Source organism: Cricetulus griseus, chromosome 3 (assembly GCF_003668045.3).
Source record: "Cricetulus griseus strain 17A/GY chromosome 3, alternate assembly CriGri-PICRH-1.0, whole genome shotgun sequence".
Taxonomy (NCBI): domain Eukaryota; kingdom Metazoa; phylum Chordata; class Mammalia; order Rodentia; family Cricetidae; genus Cricetulus; species Cricetulus griseus.
The window spans coordinates 133264989-133283622 of NC_048596.1; the positions used below are offsets into that span (position 1 = coordinate 133264989).

The window sequence follows — 18634 nt, forward strand, 5'->3', positions numbered from 1 at the left end:
GATTTTCAGGACAGTCAGGGCTACACAGAGAAACCCTATCTCAAAAACCACAGAAGGAAAGAAAGACAGGAAGGGAGGGAGGGAGAAAGAGAGGGAGGGAGGGAGGGAATAAAAGGACTGACTGCACCTAAGGTATGGAGATTTTATTTTATTGTAGATATAAGGGAGAAAGCAGGCAGAGAGAGTAGTCCAGGCTGAACACGGTCGGCAGACTAAACCAGACCATGAGAGGAGAGAGTGGGAGGGAGGGCAGGAGACCAACTGCCAAACAAGAGACGTGGCCTAGGCCAAGAGGCCAAAATGGCTGAGCTATATAGGGGTCAGGCTGGGGGAAGGGAAACGAAAGCCCAGCCCCTGGGAGGGAGTGGTTTAGGGTAGGGGGCGGGGTAAGAAGTGCTGGGAGGAGCCACAGGTACAGAGTGATGCTGGGGAGGGGCCAGCGTCCGCTTTTATGTTCATAGGCACCTCGGCCGTTTGTCCAGGGTTTCTCTTTCCTTTCCTTTCCTTTCCTTTCCTTTCCTTTCCTTTCCTTTCCTTTCCTTTCCTTTCCTTTCCTTTCCTTTCCTTTCCTTTCCTTTCCTTTCCTTTCCTTTTCCTTTCTCTCTCTCTCTCTCTCTCTCTCTCTCTCTCTCTCTCTCTCTCTTTCTTTCTTTCTTTCTTTCTTTCTTTCTGGTTTTTCGAGACAGGGTTTCTCTGTAGGTTTTGGAGACTGTCCTGGAACTCTCTTTGAAGATCAGGCTGAGTCCGGGGTTTCTGAGACCTAACAGTTACACATTGCGAACCACTAAGGATAATCCGTGGGTACTCTGAAAACGAGGGAGGATGGTGCCGAATGCCGGCATCTTCATCCCAACCAAAGAAAACTGTAACATGAAGTACAACCCTTACTCCTGGCACCAGCCCTTCCTTTCACACACTTCTGCTACTTTATGTTCGTCAAGGCAGACTAATTAAAGATAGATCCCAAACTATGGATCAAACACAGTGACAGTCCGGAAGAATGCTAGTGAAAAGGTCGCTAGGCCCAGTTTCCTCCTATTTGGTGTCTCTTCAAACCCTGGAGCTTTGCTGTAATAAGCTTCTTACTGGTGGGAAGGAAGCAGATGAAGCTTAGAGGCTGCTGTGGTTTGCATATGAATACACCCCAGAGTCACTGGGTATTTGTTTAAGGTTCCACTCCTAGCATGGTGGTAACAGGAAAGGGAGGACCTTTAAGGGGTAGGACTTGCATAGAGGTGTTTAAGTCACTGAGGAGATTTACAGAGATTTACCCAGGAGATTTACCCAAACCATGAATTTCAGAGTTTGCCTCACCACCTGCTCATACCCCAAAGTGCTGCTTGCCCCAGGCCCAAAGCGTCAGCCAAGAGACCAACTAGTGATCCAAAAGAAAGCCTGTCCCCAGTGCTATGTGCAGACAGCATCGGTGAACACAAAGATGCAACCCCCTCAAAGCTCCAGTGTAGAGGTAGGCAGCTCTTCTCAGATGCAAATTTCCAGAGCTCCGTGGCTCAGGTTACACCTAATTGCAAAGGTACCAGGGATGTATGGTCATGGCAACTGTGAGAGGGGTTTCTTTTCTTTCTGTCTTTCTTTCTTTCTCTCTTTAGATTTTTTTTGAAAGATTTGTTTATTTATTTATTTATTTATTTATTATATACACAGTGTTCTGTCTGCATGTATCCCTGCAGGTCAGAAGAGGGCAACAGATCTCATTACCTATGGTAGTGAGCCATCATGTGGTTTTCCTGCATCAAGTTATAAATCATTCCTCTGTCTCCACCAGGGCACTTGGTGGATAAAAAGTCCAAATCCAAGGCAATGCAAGTGTCCATGTAAGATGCATGTCCTTTAGGTTGCTTCTAGGTGACTTTTAACTTTTAAGGGAATGCTGGGTAATGAGTTGGTATGCCATATTGTTTAGGAGATAACGACAAGAAAGCCTAGACATTTTCAGTACTAATGTCATTTTAAAAAGTTGTTTTCAGTTAGCAGCTGGCAACGCAGGTGTGGCGTGTGGCGGTGGCCAATACCAAGGGCAGATTGTGTCTGCTTCTTCCACCAGAATATTCTCACATCTCACACAGCATGCGAAATGGCTCAGGGTCTTAAGACAAACCATTTGTCCTCTCACCGTGGGGGGTCACTGTCTTGTGCTTTGTGTGTGTGCTTGGGGTCAACAAAGATGGAAGTCAAAGTGCCTGGGTGGTGTCCTTATGGAATGGGGTCCTGTTCTATGGCCTGGTGGCAATTTAAAAATCTGCTGTTTGGAGTTGTGGGCTGAGGACCCTTTTCCAGTCAGCTGCCAGCTAGGGGCCACTTTTAGCAACCAGAGGCTACCCTTGTTCCCTATGGTGAGCCACTCATTCTCTCAGCCACAGCCCGAAAGCTTCCTCACTCTTATCCCCATCAGGCTTCTAATCTTTCCTTCTCCCAATCCGTGATCTCTCTGACCTCCAGTCTTTAACTTGGGTCTGAACTCCATTCTGGCTTTCAATTTCTGACCCTTCCCTGTAACGTTCAGTCTCTCAGACCTCCATTTCTAACCTTGATTGGTGGACTCAATGGCAACACCTCCCCACCCCACCCCCGTCTCTGACCTTTGACCTCAGGATGAAGACTGAACAGGCTCAGGTTGACTGGCTGGCTCACATCCTCTCCTATTATCTCCTTAACCTAACAGCAACTGATTAGGGACCTCAATCGAATCTCAAAAGCCCTTGAAAACACTGGATTAGGAGCTGTAGGGTATTGGCTCCTAGAATCCTGCCTGTCACAGCAAGGCTACTTGGGATTTTCATTTGGGGAGTTGTCTGTGGATTTCTCTTAAGATGGATGTGGGCATGGCTCTTTGTCCTTCTGCCTGTTCACGCACACACCTTAGTGTCCTTTGAAAAACTGATTTAGATTATGATCCCTTGCTCATTATCACCGTAGTGAAGACATTTCTGCCGAAGTCAGGCTTTCTGTCCATTTCATTTTCTAATAATTTTAACCGCACATTTTCTGCCAGTGTTTGCAGTCTTCTCAAGTTAGACCTGTGGGCCTGGAAACCATGGGTGCTTTGCTGCTCAGGTCCATTCCTGCCTTCAGAGCCACCATGGCCATTTCCTATAGGAGGATGCTGCACCAGTCTATCCAGTTTGGAGTTATAAAACACCATAGCCCAGGCTGGAGAGATGGATTAGTGGTTAAGAGCCCTGGATGCTCTTGCAAAGGACCAGGGTTGGGTTCCCAGCACCAACATGGTGGCTCACAATCATCTGTAATTCCAATTCCAGGACATCCGATGCCCTCCTAGTCTCCTCAGGCACCAGGCATGGGCTACATATAAAATAAGCAAATCTGTAAACACATACACACATACACACATGCATAGCCAATGGAGGGTACAGACAGTAGAAGTCCATTTCTCACAGCTTTGCAGCATGGGAAGTCCAAGATCAATGTACTGGAAGGTTCCATGTCAGATAGGGATCTGACTACTGGGCACAGTTAGCTGTTTTCTCATTTAACCTCATATGGTGTGTTGTGGGAGCAGGGGTTCCTCTGGAGTCTCTATGTTGTTGGTTGAGACATGGCTTTCCTCTGTAGCCCGGGTTGGCTATAAACTCACTATGCTGCTTCTTTAATGATTGGGCTGGGATTACAGGTGATCACCACCATGTTCAGCACTAGAGCCTCTTTCTTTCTGTCTCTGACAGAATTTCTCTGTATAACCCTGGTTGTCTTGGAACTCATCATGTAGACCAGGCCGGCCTTGAACTCACAGACTCACTGAGACCTGCCTGCCTCTGCCTGCCAAGTGCTGGGATTAAAAGCATGTGCCAACTCTGCTGGGCTGGCATCAATCTAAACATTCTGGAAAGGCTAAGGTCAGACTCCAGCCAGTGGGGCAAAGACATAGTCACGACTTGAGTTAAAATAAAAGACAAGTGCACCTGTCTCAGTGTGCTTGCTCCTCTGAGCACACCCTCTGGTACTGTAGTAAAGTTTTGCCTTGTTGAGACACTTTGATTGCAGTGGTGTGTGTGTGTGTGTGTGTGTGTGTGTGTGTGTGTGTGTGTGTGTGTGTCTTCTGATGCAAAACTGATTTCTGACACAGTTAAGACCTTCCCTGCATTTTGAGAAAACAGTAGTGCCAAGGCACCTGTGAATTGATACACAACTGTGACTAAAAATAACCTTTGCTTTCATCTTATACACATAGGAAGTGGCTTGAGGTAACTACTCAGCCCCTTCCCCAAGGACATAATCCCCAGTGTCCTTCATGAGAAGCCAAAGAAGATGGCAGCAAAGGACAAACCCTGGGAGTAGGGCAAGGGACCTGAGAATTACTGACTTTTTCTTTTCTTTTCTTTTCTTTTTTTTCTTTTTTCTTTTTTTCCTTCATGGCAGGGGCCATATCTGCCTGGCAAGATGGCAAAGCTGTTATGGATTCTGTCTGCTGTGTGACCCCCTGTATAGGGCTGTGTTGTGGTGTGACTCTGTCCCTATGCCCTCCTGTACAGTGAATTATATATAGGAGAGGTGTGTGAGTTCTTTTGTTGTTGTTGCTCTAACAAAATACCAGAGACTGCTACTTCAGGAAGAAAAGAGGTTTGTTTAAGTCCAAGATTGTATGGCCCCATGAGATTGGCCACTGTTAAGAAGGGGTCAGATCCAATGGAACTGGAATTACGGGTGGTTTTGAGCTACCATGTAGGTTCTAGGAAGGGAAACTGAGTCTTCTGCAAGAGCTACAAGTGCTGTTAACCATTAAGCCATCTCTGTACCATTTCCAACAACTCATTTTTGTCGGTGCTCATGTGTTCCCAGAAAACAGCATTCACCCCTTCTGAGGTTGGTACTCTCAATGACTGACCTACCCACACTTAGCCCCCACCTGTTAAAGGTTCCAAATGTCTTAATCCACCTAAGACACAGCGAGGGATGGGGTACTGACAACTTACTTTTAAGCCTCTAGACCACCAGGAACCATATGGGCTATGTGAAGAAATTTGATCATTTTAGGGAGGTTCCGGGCCTTCAGTTGGATGCCATGCAATGTGTTTCAGTGAATTCCTTCCATCCCAGATTAAAAAGGCACTTCAGATTGGGTCAGGCCACCCAGAGAGGAAATGTATCTTGTGCAGGGAGAGGAGGTGAGTAATAGCAAGGTTAACATTCTTCCTTTGCCTCTGCCATGGCAACCAACACACTGCAGACAGAGGCTTTTCCATCCACCTGCTGATGGCAGGCACCTCATGATGGATGTGCAGTACGCCAGAAACAAAGATCTGCAGCACAGCCCCTTCTGACTGATGGAGGATGCTGTCACTCCAAGCTCTTGAGCAAGCATCAGGGCAGCTCTGGCCTGGAACTTCCCCTCCCCTCTATCCTGTGTCTAGTGCCCTGCTTCCTGGATCATATGCCCCTTTCTTGTCCTCTACATTTTGGTGACTCACAACCTCAGGTAGCTCCGATCACAAGAAAGGCTGCATTTCCCCAGAAGGGGAAGGAAACTTTTTGAAAACACTTGCATCTAAAAATACAGTCAGGCTGTGTAACCAAGTTTCTGTCAGTTATAGACAACATACACCACCACGATGCCTAAAGAAATCTCTAATAGAGTCAGTCCTATCACATCCAATGTGCCAACCATGGCAATGATCACAGAGCAATAAGTAAGTTACCTGGGGTGTTGGCACAAACAAACATACTGTTCTGTCAGTCATCAAAAAGCATAGCACAGGCACTCCTGATACCTGCTACTCTTATCATTCAGTGTATAGTCCTACTTAAAGATTGCTGTAAAATAGTGTGTTAGCTTTGTTGCTAAAACATAATACCTGGGATGAATTTTAAAACAGGAAATTGTTTTGTTTAGTATTGAAAACAGGATTTCTCTGTGTAGCTCTGGCTGTCCTGGAACTCACTCTTTAGACCAGGCTGGCCTTAAACTCACAGAGATCTGCCTGCCTCTGTCTCCTGAGTGCTGGAATCAAAGGCACACACCACTACAGCCAAGCCCAGGAAATAGTTATTCTGGCACACAGTTTTAGAGATTCCAGTCCCAGAATAATAGTAAGAGTGAAGCAAGGATGATGCAGAAGGTGGTCCAGGGTCCTTTTATCCCCAAGGGCATACCCCCAAGGACATGCTTCACTAGGCTCTATCTCTAGCTTCAACATATCCCAAGGTACTGCAGCCTGAACTAAGCCTTTAACAACTTTTGGGTACAACTATCTAAATTATGGTAAAGAATATTATTTATGTTTTCTGTGTCGGTTCAGCATAAAAACATGCCACATATCTTGGGGTTACTAACACACAACATTCAGGCTTGCATGAACAGACTCTGCAATGCTCACAGCAATATAATTGCTTAAGGAAACACTTCCCAGAATGCATCCCTGTTGGTGAATGCCTATGCTTGGTTCACTGTATGCTGGGTGAAGGCTATGGTAGTTTTGCTTTAGCATTCCCAAATCTGTTTCTTTGATCCTAGCAAGTACCCCAGCTGTGAGAAGCCCACTGTTCTGACTGGAGTGTGCATGTGAAGGGTAGTCAACATCAGACCACTTTTTCTGACACTCAGAAACTCAAGAGTGATAAGACACAGTGTGGGGATCTTCTCTTATGCCCTCACTCTCCATGGACTTCCCAACACATTTTGTTTTGTTTTGTTTTTTGTTTGTTTTTTCGAGACAGGGTTTCTCGGTGTAGCTTTGGAGCCTATCCTGGCACTCTCTCTGGAGACCAGGCTGGCCTCAAACTCACAGAGATCCGCCTGCCTCTGCCTCTGCCTCCCGAGTGCTGGGATTAAAGGCGTGTGCCATCAACACCCAGCCTCCAACACATTGTTAAAACTGTCATTGGACTAATGATTTTCTACCACGTTAGGGCTCCTATTAACTGACCAAAGCACTTCCCGTCTGGTTGATTCTCTAATTAACATCCCCCCCCCCTTCTCTTCTTTCCATTTTATGCTGTTGTGAATTCTTTCTGGTTAGTGCTCCCTCCCAGTATTTCCCTTGAAGACTTTGTCATATATATGCTTGCTACTTTCTTTCAAGCTCCAAGAATGCTTTCTTTTTATCCCCTACTCTTTCTTCACACATACTTCCCTTTTGTAGATTGTGGCATCCTTGCACATTTCCCTACTTATGTTATTGGTAGTTTTATTGATGTTTACCACTCCCTCTACATGGCTTGTTTCCTACAACTTAAAAAACAAACAAACAAACAAAGCAAAACAAAAACCTATTGAGGCTTTGTATTTCCTGATACAGGCCTTTTGACATGTCAGCTCAGCTGCCCACTCCTATTTGCCTGGGAAGGACTGAGATGGATCAGAAGTTCTGTGCCAAGTGGCACTTTTCACTGTGGCCTTCTCTGCAGTATGCTAATTGGACATCTGAGCAACTATGGATGTGAAACTGTGCTGATGGTTCCTGTTACTCAACCCAAAAGCCTCTCCTAGGCTCCTGGATCCCTGTGCCATGAAATCCCTGAAAGGGGCTTGTATATGTCAGTAGGTACATGTTCACTTGACCCTGATCCCAGTGTTAAGCCACTACCTCTGCACCTCTCTTTTGAGCTGCCTCTGCCACTCTGTTTGGGGACTCATCTTTAACTGCTTTAGATACACACATAGTCTCTCCTCAGGAAGAGGAAGGGGGCTGCTGTAAGGTAGCACAGGGCTGACAGGGGATCTGAGCATCACCAGGAACAGGCTCTCTCTTCCATTCCAGAAGTGCTCACTGCTACCATTTGTGAACCTTGTGGGGAAAGCTTTCCTTCCTATTTCAGGCTTTCATTTTCTTGGGTCTGTGGGGACTTTTTAGCATTACTGGCTGCAGCTGCTTCCTCTCCTGCTCCTGTCCTTGTGCATTTTTGTCTTATAGTTGAGATATTTTTCTTATAGTTGAGGTTGTTTCAGAGGATCCAAAGGGCAGTTAAAGTTGACCCAACTACCACCTTCACCTCAAAACTTCTCCCATATTTAGTCTCTTCAAGGTTTACTTGCTCTCACTTGGTCCACCCTGATCTGTTTTTTTTTTTTTTTTCCCTCTTGCTTCCAGCTAAAAGGAATTATTCTTACTCTCACCTACCTATGCCATTGTTGTCAAAATCCTAACAGCAAGGAAACATGGAACCACAGCTATGAGATGTTCACTGGAGAGGAGAACTGTACCCCTAGGATATTTCCATTTGTGCTTGGGACAAGAATGACCAGGCTTGAGAGCCCAGCCATTAAGTTCTCAGTGAGTGAACTGCTTAGACATCATTTGAGGTGCTGACTGTGGTATCTAAAATGCCCCATCGGCACAGGGAAAACCCTTTGCGAGGCCACCATCAAAAGGAGGCTTGGATGGCGCATGTCAGGGTAACGGTCCATTGACTTAGGCTACCATAGACGCCTATGATGTAGTACAACACCTAGAATAGTGCATGTGTTAGGAAGGCTCACCAGTCAGTGCAGGCAGAGCTAACCAGGAAAGCACAAGAATCCCCCTGACTTCAGAGGGTCAGGAAGGAACACATGGCTAGAAAGGCAGAGTAGGGGCCAGCTCTTTCCCAATGAAATGACTGTCTGTGGCATGTGGTGGGAACAGAGGAACATTCTGAGTCACCACTTGGTCAGGACACAGTGTCTTAAATGTCATCAACACAATCTGCCTGGAACAAAGATGACTACTTTCTGCCAAGTTGAGACCCTCCTACAGAGCCTTGATCTAGCTTCTCCACCAGAGACAGTGAGGAAATTGAGGGTGTGTATTAGCACTCAGAGGAGCTCAGACGTTAACCTAAGTTTCACAACTGAAAATTCCAAATTGTTCAGTTTCCCGTGGTTAACAGAAGTCAAAGTCTTTTCTATTCAAGGCTCTCAATAAATTTGGAGGCGGAGAACTTGAAGTCAGAACCATGGTTCTTAATTTTGCCATAGGAGGTGATTTGCCCCTGCTTTAGTCCTCTAGAGTGGACCATCGGGGGGCCTCCCCGACATGCTGATGGCTGACTTGTTTCAAGGCATCACCCACAATGGAAAGCAGAAGCTGCTGACCCTGTTCTCACAGGTCAGAGGCCAGCCACGGCCAGAGTCCTGAAAAGTGCGTTAAGATTGGTTGAAAGGCAGTAGGAAGCTATGGTCTCTCTGACGATGGCCTAGTGTGTTTGGAGAGAACGATATGAATGTGTGTCTAGACTCTAGAGCAAGGTGGCCTGGTTGGAAGGCCCCGGCAGGACTCAGAGGAGCATTTCCTTTAGAGGCCCAGACAGTGGATGGGTGGGGCGCCCTGGGCGGGGTCCTCGCAGCTGGTGGTGTTTGAAGCCTCCACGACCGACCGCGGTGGGAGAGGGGCGGCCTGGAGAAGTTGGCAGCAGGCCTGGGGCAGGAAGGGGGAGGAAGGGGCCCTGTGTTCCCTGAACAGCCGCGACCGCAGCCCCAGCACGTAGCTCACTCACTCAGCACTGGCAGTGGTGGGCCCTGCACCAGCCAGGTTAACAGGGGCTCAAGGGCAGCGCGGCCGCGCGGGGGCGGGGCGGCCCGGTGGTGACTTGGCTCTCGCCAGGGCTGCGCCGAGGACTGGAGCTCAATGGGGCAGAGTGTTGAGATGGCTGGAGGCTGCAATACAAGCCCGGCCACCCGAGAACTCCGCTGCGGTGGGGTGAGGAGCGGCAGTGTCCCGCCCATAGGCGAGGCTGGCCGCCTAGGTCCCGCCGAGACGGATACGCCACCTCGCCCGCGCTGCCGGCGGGCGGAGCGACCACAGGGTGCCCTCCCCAGCGTTGCCATCCTCGCACCACCCACGGTTGCCTGCGCACAAAAGCCCTGGCATGGAAAGGCCCGGCGGGGTTCCCGCTGCGGGAGGCACGCGCCCCAACCCTGCGCCGCTACACCGCGGCCCGCCACCCTCGAACGTCATGCGTCACCGTGCCGCGCGCTGGGCTCCGATTTCCGCCCCTCCTCCTGCAGGTCCAGGGGCACGCCCACTGGCGCGCGCAGGTCCCGCGGCCAGTAGGGCCCTCTGGAGGCCCGGATTGGCGGGCTAGAGTACTCAAGAGCCAATGGCGTTCGCGTCTGCCACTGGCCACGCCCCTCACAGGGCGCGGGCGCGCGACCGCACGGTCCCTCTGGTGCGCGCTCCAGGCTCCCCGCCCCCTTCGTGCGCGCTGCTCCCTGCGGCCGCTGCCGCCTGTAACCTGCGCCGCCAGGATGTGGCTGGGGGCTGACGTCGGGTCCAGATGTGGCCCCGGCCCCGCCCACCCCCGGGGCCGGTCCGCCCACACCGAGCAGCGGCGCGCACGGAGGCTGTCCCGCCTGCCACAATGCACGGTGGAACTGCGACCGCAACTTGCAGGGGTCGTGCCTAACATCGCCGCTCGACATCCGTAAGACAAGCCGGCCCTGACGCCGCACGCGGACCCTCCTCGTTGGAGCCCCCCATGCGCTCACCCTCCAGTACCCGGCCAGGCGGACGCGGAGCCGCGCGGGTGACGGCAGAAGCGGCTGCGCGCCCAGCCTAGCCCAGCCCAGCCGGAGAAGAGGGCGCGCCGCGCCCCGCCCCCCCGCGCTCTCCGGAGGCCGTGGGTGCGGATGCGCCGCTGACGACTCGGCGAGAGCACCGCGCGCCCAAGCCCGCAGCATGGCAGCCGCCGCCTATGTGGATCACTTTGCCGCCGAGTGCCTCGTGTCTATGTCTAGCCGCGCAGTCGTGCACGAGCCGCGGGAAGGGCCTGAGCCCCGGCCCGAGGGCGCGGCCGCCGCCGCCCCCACACTGCCCCGCGTTGACGAACGCCGCGACGGCAAGGACAGCGCCTCGCTTTTCGTGGTGGCGCGGATCCTAGCGGACCTCAACCAGCAGGCGCCGGCGCCCGCCCCCGCGGAACGCAGAGAAGGGGCCGCTGCGCGCAAGGCGAGGACCCCCTGCCGCCTGCCGCCCGCGCCCCTGCGCCGCCGCCCGCCCAGAGCCCGCCCCCCGGGACAAGCAGGCGCGCCGGCCGCGCCCCCCAGCCCCGCGTGGAGCGAGCCCGAGGCGGCACTGGAGCCGGAGCCGGGGCCCGCGGGGAGCGGCGAGCCCGGCCTCAGACAAAGGGGTCGGCGGGGCCGGAGTCGCGCAGACCTCGAGTCCCCGCAGAGGAAGCACAAGTGCCACTACGCGGGCTGCGAGAAAGTTTACGGGAAATCTTCGCACCTCAAGGCGCACCTGAGAACTCACACAGGTCAGTGGGGCGGCCCGAACGCCGCGATCAAGCGGACTAGGGACTGACTGCTCGGGGACGGCCACGCCCCCAGAGCTCTCGGCCCAGCGCTGTAGGGGCCGGGACCGGGGCCGGGACCGGGGGCGGGGAGCCGGGAGCTGAGAGCGATCGCGGCCGCGCCCCTGCCCTGGCGCTCCGGCCTCGCGTGACGCTGGCCGGCCGGGGCGCTTGGAGCCGGCGCCCTCTCGGCGACCGCGCCCCCATCGGGCACGCCCCCTCCCGGGTTCTTGGGGCGGGGCCGCGGGGTGGATGTCGTCATCCGGGTTGCGGGCGGCGCGGGCAGGTGCGCTCGAGGTGGCTGGGGGGCGGCCGGCGCACCCCGATTGGGGCGTGGGTGCTGCCGAGGCTCGAGCTTCGCCATCCCCCCTCCCCAGGGCTCCGGGCGCGCTCAGGCTAGGGAGGGGCCGGCTCGGGCGGCCGAAGTTCACCCGGGGACAGGGATCCCTTCAGCCACTCGGCACATTCTTCGCTCTCTTCTTCCTGTAATTTTTCCAGCGCTCTAAGGTTTAATTTGTCGCAACCCGACCCAGCGGCGGCGCAGGCCGACGCGGGGGGCGGTCCCAGCCCTCACTCCCCACCCGCGGGCTCTTTGTGGGAGCCCCAGCCCATCCGGCCGGCGGGGGCGCGCCCGGCCGCAGGGGGCTGCGCTTTCTCTAGGAAGGCGCGCTCTATTCACTGCCCTTTCTGGCCCAACTTTCACCTGCTCCTGGGCTGGGTGCGGGCACCTGTACCAAGGCGGCCGGTTAGAGCCTGCCACCTGGGTGGCGTAGGGTCACTCGCTTTTGTGGTTTCCGGGCACCACTTCGCCGCGCTCGGACCAGACTCTTGGTAGTTGATTCATATATGGAAGCCCTCACCCTTGTTTTTGGTGTTAACACGGCGGTGCAAACATTTAGTTGTATTTCCTTTGAGCTCACGGAAACTCTTCTGTGACACTTAACTCTTTTTACAGCTTTGAGGCAAGTTCGCTGCAAAAACACTTAGTTCCGTTGCTTTGTTACCAGGGGCTGTACTTTTTTTGTTGCTAAAACAGTTAAGTGGCTGACCAAAAAGCACCAGAAGACACTGAAGCCGGGGAGAATAGAGCCCAAGGCCTTTCTGCCGGTACTTTTGTAATGGGGCGCGCCTGAACTCTGCCGTCTTCCAGGCTAGGGGTTCACTGGCGAACTTTTCCTGTGGGGGTGGAGGGTCTCAGCCCTTTGCCCAAACCGCGTGGCAGGTGATGGGGTTGAGTGAAGACCGGGCCGTTTCCAGGCATTCATAGTCAAAAATTAATGGTGTGTGAGCCCAGGAGGTGGGTGGGGTTTGTGTAGGGCTCCCAGTTCTGCTAGGAAAAGCGACCGCTGGGGTGGGTGTGGCCGTGGGGGAGAAGCAGAGCTGGGTTCAGAACCTGATGGACCAAGAGTGTTGGGTGAGGTTTGGGGTGTTCGGAGACCAGCTATAGGATTGAGAAATCTTGGGGCAGAATATTTCACCGTGACTTCCCACTTGCAGTACCGGGTAGCCGATCTGGTGAAATGCGGAGGGCTTGTTTGAAGGGAGGGGCTGGCCGTCGTGGGCGGGTTGGGTCCAAGATGTTTTCCTTGTTGCCTCGCTCCTCCTTTCACTCTCAGTTGGCGTTTAGAAAACGTTTGGGGGCGCTGAGGACCGCGTCTTCAGTAGTGGGGAGGGAGCCATTCTCTCCGGAGCGCCAGGAAACTCAGAGCAGGTAGAAGAGGCTAGAACCGGCCTTCTTTGGAGTGCCCATAGTGTGCTATACGATCTAGGGTAGGCAACCGGGGCGCCCTCCTTGTGTGTTGAGATAAAGGGAGGCACCACCTTCGGGTGGCTGTAAAGTTCCAGGCTCCCTTGAGAGCGGGGATTTGGAAGTCTGTAAATGTCTAGGCTGCGTTTTATTTGGTACCAGGTGAGTCTGATAACGAGAGTTGCACATCTCAAATGCCTGCTTCAGGGTGGAGTCTGATTCAGCCTCTTGGTCCGGGAAGCCCTGGGAAGCCATTGCTAGACCTTGGAGCGCTTAAATAACTCACTTTCGTGAGGGAAATAGGGAGAGTGTTGGGCACAGAAGGGAGAATCAGGCAAGGTGGTTCCAGGGGCTTCCGCGTAGGCTCTGGCTCTGGGGTGGTTTGTGGGTCACAGCGTATAGTGACTGACTGAGGCCATGCCTCCACCTCAGTACCCGCCTGGAGAATAATAGTTTGGGGCAGGAGTGGTTATTGTAGCCACCTTAGTCAACAACGGACCCGGCAACGCTTTTGGTGACATGTGCCATGACCACCTGGAAAGGGGGGGGGGGCATGTTTAGTGACTTTGGGAAGGGCAAGGGTCTTGAATAGCAAGTTGTAGAGAGCTGCCCTCCGGCTTAGCTACAAGGTAATAACTCCTCCCTCCCTCGGAGTCCTCTGGACCTTGCCTCTCACAATTCAGTAGTTGGTATTATAGCAAATGCACAAAACAAAGAAATGCTGCAATTTTGGAGGTTGGGGTATGGTGGAAATGGAGAACTTCTAGAAGGCCTACTCCATTGAGCAGCAAGCTCTCCAGCACCGCAGAGTCTTGCATGGTTGGCAGAGTCTTACATGGTTGACGGGTACTGGAATGCTGGGTCACTCAGTCTTCAGAGATACACTGAATAGACTGCTACTGCCTCCTTGTTCCCATAAAGAATTGTTTTCAAAATTATTTCATGTTCTTATCCTTGTGGCACCTATAACTAAAATATTTCTGTATGCTCCCTGGGCTGGGCTATTTAGTGGCCCCCAGGGCACTCTGAGGAAGGTAAGCGTAGTGTTGGGCATAGTCCTCCCCTGCAGGCAGGAGTAAGGTTTGTGGTCACCTGCTCTTAAGATCACTCCTACCTGTTTCCAGAATTAATTCACAGGGTAGGGGTTAGCCTGAAAATGTATCCTTCTCCATTGAAGCAGGGATTCGATTCTGCAAGGGATTCTTGGGCAGTGTGTTTCAGCCCCTCTTCTCACTGGTACTCTCTGACTTAACTGTCCAGAAAGAAGGCAGTCTGTCCCAGCAGAGACAGACTTTGGCAGAACTTCTCTTACCCAGGGTGGAGCCAAGCTTCTTGATGGGCAGCCCTTTGTCCAGGAATGTACCTAAACCAATGGCTCCTAGTTCTGCCCCACCCCCCAGACTTCTGCTGGCCTCTTATGAACCTTTACAAGCACGGAGAACTGTCTCGCAGCTACCTATTGCTTCCTGCACTGTGTGTCTCTTTCCAGGCATCCTCTGTGGATTTGCATGTGTGTATACCACATTGCCATTTAAGAAGAGAAGAAGTAGGGAGTCCACATGTTTACTTAAGGAGACCATTTTGTTCTTTATGATAGAAGTGTTCAGTGGTATGGCCAGTTATATGGCCAGGTCATGACTTATGTGACCTCCTGTCATCCATTGAAAGCACAGGATTTGGTTCTGCTGTATTTAGCTGGTAGGTGACAGTCTTGATGCTGAGAAGTGGATGATTCTGTAGAGACTTGGTCACATTACTCAGAGTGACTACAGGCTGATTATAGCACATGTGGGGCCTGCTGGCCTGAAAGACAAGGAGCCAGCCGCACTTCTTGGTCTCTCCCCTGGGGAGAAGAGATTTGCTGTATCACCACTGTCTCGCAAAAGAGTTTTTATTTCTTGGTCTTCTTTTCTCAGGTAGAGCTTTAGAGTCCAGACCCACACTGGACTCTTCAGACCAGGCTCACTCCCACATGCCCTGTGCCTGCTCTCCTGGCTTTTCCAGGCCCTTGGAAGTGCTCACTCATTGTGTAATCCCTGTGGCAGTTAAGTGTGCTTCCTTGCACAGAGATGGCTTTCCTGACCAGGCTGGGGTGTACTGACAGGCAAGAGTAAGTCATATGCTAGAGCTCATTCCAGAAGAGGCCTTGAATCTGGGGTACACAGCGCTAGAAGTCCTCCAGTCTCCAGAGAGGGACTTTGCTCTGCAGTCATCAGAATAACTTGTGACAGCCTCTCTACCCCCAGGTCCTCCTGCTTGCTCTTGCTACTTACATCCTGTGGTTACTTGCTTCTTAGATGTAGCAGAGCAAAGGGACAAGAGGAATTATGTCCCAAAGGTGTGGAAGAAACAAACAGAAAGTCACTCACATACACACTTGTAGAGGTGTGTGCATTTAAGTACACACCTGAAGGAACCCAAGGAGCACAGTGCTGGGGTGTCTATGGTGCTGTCTGGAGGGGCACATCATCCCTGCTCCCAACAGTCCTGGGGCCTTTGTTAGAGATTTAGAGACCCTGTACAAACCACCATTCTCACAGAGATGTTCAGATACTGATGTGTTAAAATGTATCCAGTTTGTACTTTAAAAGGGCAGTTTACATAGTTGTTGAAAAACGTCTAGAGATAGTGGTTCTCAACCTTAACGCCATAAAATTATTTTCATTGTTACTTCATAGCTGTAATTTTGCTACTGTTACAAATAGTAATGTAAATATGTGACCCACAGATTGAGAACCATGTATCTAGCGTGACACAACCCTCAACCACATCTGTAACTTCATGCTAGATGTTAGGCATCTTTGTACTTCTTCAGAAGGACCCTATGATACTGTATTTGCTTGTTTGTGTTTGTGGTACTGGGAGTCAAACCTGGGCATGCTAGGCAAGTACCCCGTCAATGAGCTATCTCAAGGCAGGGTCTTCTCATGTAGCCAAGGGTGACATCCAGCTTTTGATCAATCTCCTGGGTTTAGCTGGGATTTCAGGAGTGTGCAACCCCATGTAGAACTAGTAAAAGAACTCACTTCAAATGAGGAAACTAGGTTTCAGATGGGTTAAGGCATGCTCACACTGCAGTGAGGATGCATCATGGGTTCTCACTGGGTTGTGTGCTTCTTTCTGAGTTTGGACATACTGACCATGTGTCTCTTTGCCACTCTTCTTGGACTAGAATTTTGAGTGACACAGTTAAGCGAGGTACCCTGGTATTGCAGAGACGTAGTGGCACCCCTCCCTCATTTGTATGACTGCTCAAATGCTTAGGGGTAGGACAGTAAATACGGTGTGGTCTCCCCAGCTCGAGAAGTTTATATACTGTGCCATGCTCTGTTCCCTTATTCCCTCTCTGTCTTTCCCAGGCTCTTTAACTGTTGTGTGTGCTTTCTGTATTCTGTTTCTGTAAGGGCTCTCGAAATTTCCACACAGGTTCTATGTAGGCAACACACTTTGTCCTAGCTGCCTTGAGTCTAGAACAGCATGTCTTCTGGCCATTTGAGAAACTTGACATTTAAAAGACTTTGTAAAAAACATTTATTTTAAGCATATAGATATTTTGCATGTATGTGTGTCCTGTACCATGTGTGTTCCTGCTGCTCAAGGAGGTCAGAAGAGGGCATCAGATCCTCTGGAACTGGAGTTACAGGTTGTGAGCCATCTCTCTAATGGAGACACTGACATTTAGGAATGAAGCCCATTTGTCCTGGAGAACATCCCATATACCCTGGATTAATTTGGTACCTCATACTTAGTAAGTATAGCTTTAAGAATTTGGGCCAAGCCTGGCGGTTGTGCACACCTTTAATCCCAGCATTTGGGAATCGGGTAGATCTCTGTGAATTAAGGGACAGCCTGGTCCACAGAGTGAGTTCCAGGACAGCTAGGGCTCACAGAGAACCCTGTCTTGAAGAGGCTTGATCAATGTGTGACTGGTGATGTTGGGAATCTCTTTCACCAGAAATGGCAGGGAAAGATATGTCAACTAGTCCCTTGCTGGATCACATGGTTAAGATGAGCTTGTTGGATCCCCGCTGTACAGTGACATGTTTTTTTTTAATCAACCTGTGGACTGATACCCTGAGATGGGCCACCTGCTTCATGCTCATCTCTTGCATACCCTTGATTGGCTTCCATATCTAATATTCTAAGATCCTTGACTAGACAAGTGGTGCTGCTTTTGATGGCTTTTAAAAGTCAAAGGATAGTCAGGCAGTGATGGCTCATGCCTTTAATCCCAGTTCGCAGGAGACAGAGGCATGTGGATTTCTGAATTGGAGGTCAGGCTGGTCTACAGAGCAAGTTCCAAGATGGCCAGGACTACACAGAGAACCCTGTCTCAAACAACAAAAGCAAGCAAACAAAACCCCCAAATAAATAAATATAAATAAAAATAAAGTCAAAGGGTATCCTGAGGGGACTTTAGGCACTGGCCTCCCCAAACAAATACAGCAGAGCATCACTGGTGATGAAGGTGCTTCCAGGTACATTTATAGCCAGCTCAAAAGGTAGTTGGCCAGACTTTCTGCACCCTCGCTTGGGTTGCTCTTGAGTCTGGATGGTTGCTATCACCAGCGCTTGTAAGGTCCTGGTGAGACTCCTGACTTCAAAGAAAATGGAACCCTCTTGTGCCTACATACCTGAGTCTGGGATTTGTTGGCTTGTTTTTATTTTTTATTTTATATTTTTTTTTTATTTTACAGCCCTAAGTGTTTTTTTTTTCCTCAGGAAATCAGCTTCCCATCAAAGTGGAAATAAATCTCTCCCTACCTTGGCAGTTCAAAAGTTAGCTGTGCCCTGTGAGCAGAATTGGGGCAGTAAAGTAGCTGCCACCCAGTCCCTAGGCACAGAGTGTACTCCAGCCTTTGTCATAGGCCAGTGTAATGGGGACCTGAACCCCAACTGTTGACTCTTCTATGACAGGAATGGATTGGGTATAGGTACGTGTTGGAAGCCGGAAAAATGGTCACTCAAGCAAAAGCTCTGCCTTTATCTCTCAAATGTTTGTGTATGTACATGTAAGCATACATATATGTACACATACATACATGTACACACTTTATGAAGGTTTGAACCATAAATTTCCCTGTATTCTCTGGCATTTGAATACTTGGTCCCTAGTTAGTATTAGGGGAGGCTTAGGAAGTATGTGTGGCCTTACTGAAGAGGGACAAACCTTGAGAGTTTAAAAACAGGCACCATTTTGAGTTTGCTCTCTTGGCTTCCTGCTTGAGGTTTGAGGTGTGAGCCCTCTGCTCTCAACTTGCTGCTTCAGGCACCATGTTTGCCACCTTCTGTCCTCACCTGTATGGAACTTAGTCCTCTGGAACCGTAAACTCAGGATATATTCATTCTTCTGAAAGTTTGCCTTTTACCACAGAAATAGAAATCTTCTAAGACAGATGAATGTAGTGTCCACATTGTGTTTGAGCCAGACATCCAGAGCTGGAGTATGGTGGCTATAATGGGCACTGCTTTCTACTTCTGCATTATAATTTAGGGTCCACCCACACCCCCAACAACTGTAGATGAGCTTTTTAAGAGTTTTGCTTCTGAGGGAGGCACAGGGTTCCCTCACTTGGAAGTAGGGCTGTGGTAAAGAAGTGTCTGTCTGCCCAATCAGTTCCCATCTCCCCTACCTCCCCCTTT

The 18634-nt window shown here is 50.7% G+C and overlaps 1 protein-coding gene across 1 annotated transcript in view; it reads left to right on the forward strand.

Moving 5' to 3' along the window:
- Nucleotides 1-10168: 10168 nt before the first annotated feature.
- Nucleotides 10169-18634, forward strand: part of LOC113834908 (Krueppel-like factor 13) — a 48610-nt gene continuing 40144 nt past the window's right edge. Inside the window, exon 1 of the mRNA XM_027408066.2 lies at nt 10169-11208. Coding sequence (XP_027263867.1) covers nt 10632-11208 — 577 coding nt within the window. The 5' untranslated portion in view covers nt 10169-10631. The remainder of the gene's footprint in view (nt 11209-18634) is intronic.